The sequence below is a fragment of the Pteropus medius genome, unplaced genomic scaffold (genome assembly GCF_902729225.1).
Source record: "Pteropus medius unplaced genomic scaffold, Ma_sr-lr_union100, whole genome shotgun sequence".
Lineage (NCBI taxonomy): Eukaryota > Metazoa > Chordata > Mammalia > Chiroptera > Pteropodidae > Pteropus > Pteropus medius.
The window spans coordinates 4,894,221-4,901,725 of NW_024342644.1; the positions used below are offsets into that span (position 1 = coordinate 4,894,221).

At 39.5% G+C, this 7,505-nt stretch overlaps 1 protein-coding gene across 1 annotated transcript; it reads right to left on the reverse strand.

Annotated features, from left to right (window-relative positions):
• Positions 1-337: 337 nt before the first annotated feature.
• FAM8A1 (family with sequence similarity 8 member A1) lies at positions 338-7,356 on the reverse strand. Its single transcript, XM_039866487.1, has 5 exons — positions 6,590-7,356; positions 5,295-5,415; positions 3,626-3,749; positions 3,025-3,164; positions 338-1,522 (listed from the first exon to the last, which is right to left on the reverse strand). Exons 1-5 carry the CDS (start codon positions 7,305-7,307, stop codon positions 1,378-1,380), a joined length of 1,248 nt encoding a protein of 415 aa, XP_039722421.1. The 5' UTR covers positions 7,308-7,356; the 3' UTR covers positions 338-1,377.
• Positions 7,357-7,505: the final 149 nt, after the last annotated feature.

Genomic DNA, 7,505 nt, shown 5'->3' on the forward strand with positions numbered 1-7,505 from the left:
TCCAACACAATTTAGTGTTTTTTTGGTTTTGGGCGATAATATCAGAGTTGGAGAAAATGCGTAAGAAACAAAACTTAGTTCAGGTATATCTCAACACAGCTAATTGGGCCATCTAACAAAAGCATGCTCACACACTTGAAACTCCACAACTCTGCTTCAATAAAATAAATTAAAATGGCAGTACACAAAGTATTCCTTTGCTTAACATTTTCCTCAAAACATCATCCATGGCAAGCCCAAAATAAAAGCTTTTGGCCCATAGATCCAAAGACCTTAGAATAATGTCTGGAAATGCTACTCTTCCTTGTTTTAGAACAGTCCGTAATGGGAAAATTGCTAATATTTCACAGGCTACCAGTATTTAATCATGAAATACTAAGACTTAACTCCTTGATGTTTCAAACGTTATGGAACTATATAAAATATAAAAAGACTAATGTGAATATCTTGCGTATAAATAGAAGTTAATACTCAGAATACTGAAAAGCACTAATACTTTCTTCATGCTGCACACATACTGGGAATAATGTTTTACAGTAAATATGCAACAGTTTGATGGAATTTTTCCCCACATACTTATATTGATTTAGGGCACTGAAAATACTTGCACATGAATTTTTAGTTAAATTTACAGTGAAAATTTACTCTCCCCCCCCATTAAAAGCAATAACTAACTTACCTTTTCTTTAATAAATATTAATATAGCAATGACAATACTTTTTCATCATCATGCAAACTTGCCCCCAAATACATGTTTATGCATTAAGAATAGTTGTAAAGTTACATCATTCCTACAGTAAACTGCAGTACAGATTTTAAAACTTCAGGTAAGGGAAGTGCTAGGCCTGTCTCACTTGCCCCTTTCTCTTGCCTCTAACATATGCCTCCTGGGCTGGGAGATAAGTGGATTAGAGTTGTATCCCCACTCCCTCTCAGCAAAAAACAAAGAACAATTTCCCCAAGAAGTGTTAACTGAAAGATGAGTAATGTGTTTACAAAACACAACTGGATGTTTTCCATCATTTTGGGATAAACCAAAATTAAGTTTCATTTGGAGATTTCAAAGCTGAAAATGCTTTCAGCAAATTCTAATGCCTTAGATCTTAGCATATATTGTCCATTGTTGATTATAAGACCACTTGCCTTCTTTTCAATCTAAAATTTTAACACTTGAATTTAACAGGTTTTCTTCTGGCAAAGTTCTTTGGCATTCAAGTAAAATCAATACTTTCAGAATAGTCACCTGCATCACACTGGAGTGACTGCTTTAATTTCTAAATCATCAATTAACGTAACCCAGGGATACTGATGGCCTTGATACATAATTTAGTCTCGTCATTATTCCAGAGAGTATGGAATTCAGGGCTTTTTGAGGCATCATCTGACCCCATTTCTTTTTACCACAATGGTTCCTGCTACAATGTCATAGGCTGTTCGATTATGCTGAAAAAACAGCAGTGTGATGAAAGCAGGGAAAAAAGAAGCAATAGAAAAATTCTTGATCAAAGCTCGTATAGTGGACCTAAAATTAAAAAACAAAGCAAAAAATATCAGATAAATTGTATACCAACCACATACAGATGAACAGTATTCTATCAAGTTCAAAATATGTATTTAAAACATTCAAAGTACAGTTGAGAGAATTTTTACCTTTGTATCATTATATTATGATCAAACCATCTCGGGTAGTTCTAAAGACTTTATCAATATAAAAGACTAGAACTTTCACATTAAAAGCAGTTATATGGGACCTAAAGTTTATAGCATTTTGCCAGAAGAAAGTAACTATTCCTTTATCTTTTCTATCATCACTCATTCCTGTTTTTAGTATCTTCTAAATTGAGTATGTTTCCTGCAGTCCCATTTTCTACCTTCTATGAAGCACTAGCATTTTAAATTACTGTATATTCTTTTATCAGCTTGTTCTTGTGGTATCCTGTGATTTAAAAAAGCTTAAAAATTTTTTTTCGACAATAGCTTAGAATGGAGAATTATCCTACTTTATGTTAGATTTCTGCCTTTTAGCGCGCTGAGAGACTATAGAAAAGCACCGTGGCTAAGAGTGTGGGCTCTGAATCCAGACTAGTTGGTTTCAGATCCATTTCTACCAGTCATTAATTGTATTACACATCTGTAAAAAGGAGATAATAGTACCTATAGTACCTATCATAAGGTTAGGATTTAGTTAGTTAATACATACACAGTGTTTATAAGAGGAGCTCAATAAACATTAGTCATTACTGACTCATTAAAATTAGCAGCCAGGATTATTATAAACACAAAATTGTAAGGAAATTTTGAGGATCTCAGCGAAATCAAGGTTTTTAGAGTCTTCCATTTATATTTCTTTATATAATAATCCAGCTCTGAATCATTCTGGCAATTATTCCTGCCAGTATCTTGTTTTGCTCAACTGATTACCACCTACTCACCTCCCCAACTTCCATTATCACTATGTGTACCTTCCCCTAGAGCCAGATGCCAACAGCTAGCCATGAGTACTGGGAGTATTACAAAGGGGTGGGGGGAGGGCAGAATGTGTGCATTCAGTTATCAAAACTCTTACTGCCTATCCAAGATGGGATAATGACAGGCTCAAAGAAGATCAGCAACTGACCCAATATCCGCAGATCTAGAGAATAATAAAGCTAGGCATGGAGTACTGACATAAGTAGCATCAACATTCAAATTGCCCTCTCATTATTGTGACTTTTATTTCATAAAATGTTTCTCTTGAAAATGTATACTGAAGAGGGGGTCTACAATCATATTAATATAACTGAAAAATACTCAAACTTTGTTTTACCCTTAATGTAAGCCTATTTATTTACTCTATGCCTTGAAGAAAAAATACCAACATCTTAAAAATACTATGTCAAATGGTATAACTTATGAATTATATTGATTACTATAAAGTATAACAACCACATATAAATGAATAATATTCTATCAAGAAAGAACACTATCGAGAAAATAAAGCATTATTTTAAGTACATAGTGGATTAAGCTAAGGAAAGAACTTACGTTGTGATGCTAACATTTGAGGAAGGAATCACTAAAACCCGACTCGGTGCAATAAGCACTGATGTATCACATGTCACAACTCGAAGCCCCAGCAGGAACTTCCCTGGGGTAGCTCCACCTGCTCCCCAAATGCAAATTATCTAAGGAAAGAGGATAATTTAAAAATAATTTACTAACTCAACTAAACCAATTTTAAAGGTAAGTCTTCCTTTAAAAGTAAGTTGCCATATTATTCATGTCTTAAAAATTTCAAGTTGACTTTCACAGAATATCAAAGGTTAACCTTTTAATGCATTTCTGCAAGTCTCTAATGTCTTTAATACCATCAGATGTCTACTGTAATATTTCTCTATGACCCATTATATTTTTTAGCAAGTTGTTTCTATGGAAAAACATTTCAAGTTCCACAATCAATTACAAGTATATTTTTGGACCATGAGACTGAAAATATACTACAAAGAAATTCTCCACTCAGAACGTTGTTTTTGTTTGTTTGTTTTTTAAACTTGAGAAGTATTGTTAAAGAAAACCTTTTTATCTTGGGCTGATAATCTAAAGTTAGATTATTAAATATTAACATTTGCTGAAGTCAGTAGCTTACCTCATAGAAACAAACTAATAATCTGTATATAAGAGCCACAACCATCATTTTCTGCAAGTCTTCCATTGATGTGTCTTCATCTATTTCTTCTATTATATAATGCATAGCAAACTTAGAGATATCCCTACACAAAATAATAGTTTTGGGTTATTAAGAATTAGTTATCAAGCAGTTGTATTTTTTGTTTGTTAGTATACGTCATAAATTTTAACTGAAATTCTAACCTAATCTTTAGGTTTTCAACCATCTAGTTTTATAAAACACTCATTAGCTTATTCAACAAATAAGCAGCACTATCATAAGCAGGCACTATACTAGCCCTGGGAATATAATGGTGAGTGAACTCAACATGGTCTCTGCTTTCATGGAGATTTTAACCACGCAGAGAAAGCAGAACAAAATAATAAAATGGGATGAGAACTTGTGAAGGCATCCCAGAAATGACATTTTTGCTGAGATTTGAAGGATGAAGAGAAGTTAGCCAGACTAATAAGGGAGAAGTATCAGAGAGAGGGACTACAAAGAAAGCAAGCCTTGGAACAAGAGTGTGATGGAAGCTGTAAGCAGTTTGGTATGTCTCAAATACTAAGTATGAGGGGTGACAGTGATTAAGAAGCAAGGGCATCTGTTAAACCACATGAAGATAAGACTTTATCCTGATGGCAATGAGAAACCACTGAAGGGTTTTAAGGCAGGAGAGGAACAAAATCAATTTATGATCTCTTTGGTTCTATATCATAGATTGGACTGAGATAATACAGGAGACTGAGATACCAGTTAGAAGACTTTTGCTATAATGCAAACAGGAGATGACAGTAACTGGAGAAGCAATAATGAAGAAAAATGGCCCGAGAGTGAAGAGGGAATGTTTTGGGCTATTCAGGAGATTCAACAGAAAGGAGTTGGTATTTGATTGGAAATGTAGGGGTAGGAGAGGGAGAGACAGAAAGGAATCACCGTAAAACTCAGGTTCCTCGCAAGGGCCCTGAAATTTGACTACAAGGGTTTGTATCTTGACTGTCACTTACTACCTTTGTAACTTGGTCAATTCTGGGCTTCTTGTAAACCCAAATTTCAATCTATAAAATGGAGGTATTAACCTCTACAGCTCATAGTGGTGGTAGGATTAAATAAAAATCCATATAAAGAGGTGAGGTCAACCTATGTCTAGCATGTAGAGAGTACTTAGCAAGTGACAACTGCTATTATGATTATTAATCTGAAAAGATTATTATTCACATAAATGGATCGCTTTGCAGTTCACTTGAAACTTGCCTGATAGTATAAACAATCATATTTGGAAATGCCATCTAGCTGATTATTAATATAGTTCATCTACCAAAAACTTTTTATGCCTAGTAAGAGGGAAATGAGTTCCTGGCCTAAGAAAAGAGTTGAATAAAATTAAACCAGGTTTGGAGGCTCTTTTTTACATAATTTTAATAGGTGAGATTCCCACAGATCTTACAGAATTAAGTGTTTTTCTCTCCTTTGTAGTCATTTCTTAAAACCAAGGAGAATAAAACCAAATCTGACACAGCTCTTATAAAGAAATCACGACACTGGCCACCAATTATCCATGTAGTTACTTGCAGGCATGAATAGAATTTCAAAACAAGATTTTTAGACAGAAGACATTAAAACCTTTCTGCAAATGGCCTTAACTTACTTTATTCCACTGAGATGCATAATGCTTAAGACAATGGTTGCTTTTATAAAGAAGAGAATAAAGAAATCCACCATTTCTGCCATAAATCTGTGGGCCAAGGATGGAATAACATACTCTCTGCCTGTAAATTAAAAAAAAAAAAAAGTTAGAAAAACCTAATCATTTCACATATGCCTTGGAACCCAAGCTAGGTAAATAAATGAAGAATGTAAAGCCAAGGTACGACTTGCTAATAAAATTTATAACTTTGCAACAATCACTGGCATTGACTCACTGACTCCACCAGTAGTACAATAATACATGTTAATAAAATACAGCAACACTATTTGTGAAAAGTTTAAAGTATGCTTTCGCCTCGATGTTTAAAAAATAATTTCACATAAATTTATTTAAGGTACTCAACACATTTTACTAGGGTCTCCTAGTAATAAGGAGAATCCAGGTGATCATAGCGTATGACACAAAATTAAACATATTTTAGTAAAAATCAAAGTTAAGTATAGACAATTCGTACAAAGTAAATCCCTGTGTTCCTCATTTTAAAACCTCCTATTCATTTAGTCTTGCTTTCTATGTTCTAAATCGACCTGTCATCCAAAATTCTAAATGAGATTAAATTCAGTGTGGCCAATTCTTGTTCCATACATCTGTGGCTGAATAAAAACTCTAAATAATAAAAGTAACTAATGCGAAATATTCTAATTCTCATAAAGAACATACAATATACAAAATTATTCAGCCAGGACCCAGCCAAAGGTTCAGAACTCCATTTGTATTCATGTAAATCTCCTTTTATATCCACCAGTTCCATTGTCCTTAATATATGGGTAATATGGAATATAATTAATATATTAGTTCTATATTACCTATATCATATTCTATAATATATAGATAACATAATAAAATCACGTCCGGATTATTTCCAGCATTACCAGTCAACTCCCCCACGCCACCCGCCATGTAGGATTGCCATCTGAGAAAAATAAGCTTTGGATCTTATTCACTAGAACGAGGAAATCAAAGGGAGTGGTTCGAGGAGCAAAGATTTCTTTACACAAGGAAACGATTAGTCTCAGGAGCAAGGGAATCTATTCCGAGTGCCAAGTCTAAAGGTACTAAAAACTGTATAGCCTCTCTGTACAGTGTTTAAGGCCTGGGCAGACGATAGCCGAAGCACGCGGAGAAATACCAACCGCAGTAGCGGCAGCCGCGGCTGTATGCTATAAACTTGCCTCTGGTACCCCACAGTTCCCTGAAGACCCTTCTCCGCCCAACCTCTCGCTCGCGCTTCTCACCTGCCTGGCGCCCATTCTCGCTCGGGGTTCGCGAAGGGGCGGCGGATCCCACCCTCGTCACTGGGGCTGCCCGGACGGATCCCTGCACGTGAGGAGCCCGAGGTCCCAGGCCCGCGACTGGAGCAGGGGTGGTGAAGCCGGGCGCCGCCCCCGAGTCAGGGCCGGCAGCCGCGGCGCTCAGGAAGTAGAAGGGGTTGTAATAGCCCAGCTGGAGGGGCGGCGGCGCCGCGGCCTGGGGGACAGCGGCAGCGCCGCCCGAGGGGTAGCTCGGCGGGGGCGGCTGGGGACTGCAGTAGGTTGGGAAGGCGGCCAGGCCGCTGTGCCAGGTGAGGTAGCCGCAGTAAGACTGCCACAGCCACTCGTGCACCTGCCGGGAGTACTCGCGGGCGCTTAGTCGCGCCGGCTTCTCCCGCGGGGCCGCGGCCTCCGGCGCCTCGCAGCCCGCCGGCTCCTGCGGGCCCGCACCGGAGCTGGACGCCGCCTCCCCGCGCTTCCCAGGCTCGCGGGGCTGCTCCGACTCCTCGGCGGCGGCTGCAGTGGGCGCGAGGCCCGCGGGTGAGGGCCTGCCCGGGGCTTGGGGTTCGGCCTGCGGCCCGTCCCGGGGACGTGGGGCAACGGCGGCAGGAGGGCCTCTCAGGGAAGGGACTGGCTCGTGGTCCCCTCCGCTGTCGCCCTGCCCAGGAGGGCGGCCTCGGGCCTCCTCCGGCCCCTCTGCCATCGTCGCCTCAGCAGCACCCTCCGCTGTCTTGTCACTGCACCGTATCCCTCCCCCACTGGCCCCTCCCCAACGGTCCAGTCGCCACCGCAGCAGCCACCAGCGTCAACAATCCGCCAGCGGAAGCGGAAACCCCACCCGTCCGCGGCGTCGCCGGCCGTGGGGCGGGGCGGACAGGGCGAGGCGTGGGAGGCAGGGCGG

Bases quoted from the DNA above. Each gene is read 5' to 3' on its own strand.
- FAM8A1 (XM_039866487.1), bottom strand. From the start codon at position 7,307: ATGGCAGAGGGGCCGGAGGAGGCCCGAGGCCGCCCTCCTGGGCAGGGC. The intron at 3,750-5,294 runs GTAAGTTAAGGC...TATTTTGTGTAG, and splicing joins ATGCATCTCAGTGGAATAAA to GGATATCTCTAAGTTTGCTA. The intron at 3,165-3,625 runs GTAAGCTACTGA...CTCTTTCCTTAG, and splicing joins TATTAGTTTGTTTCTATGAG to ATAATTTGCATTTGGGGAGC.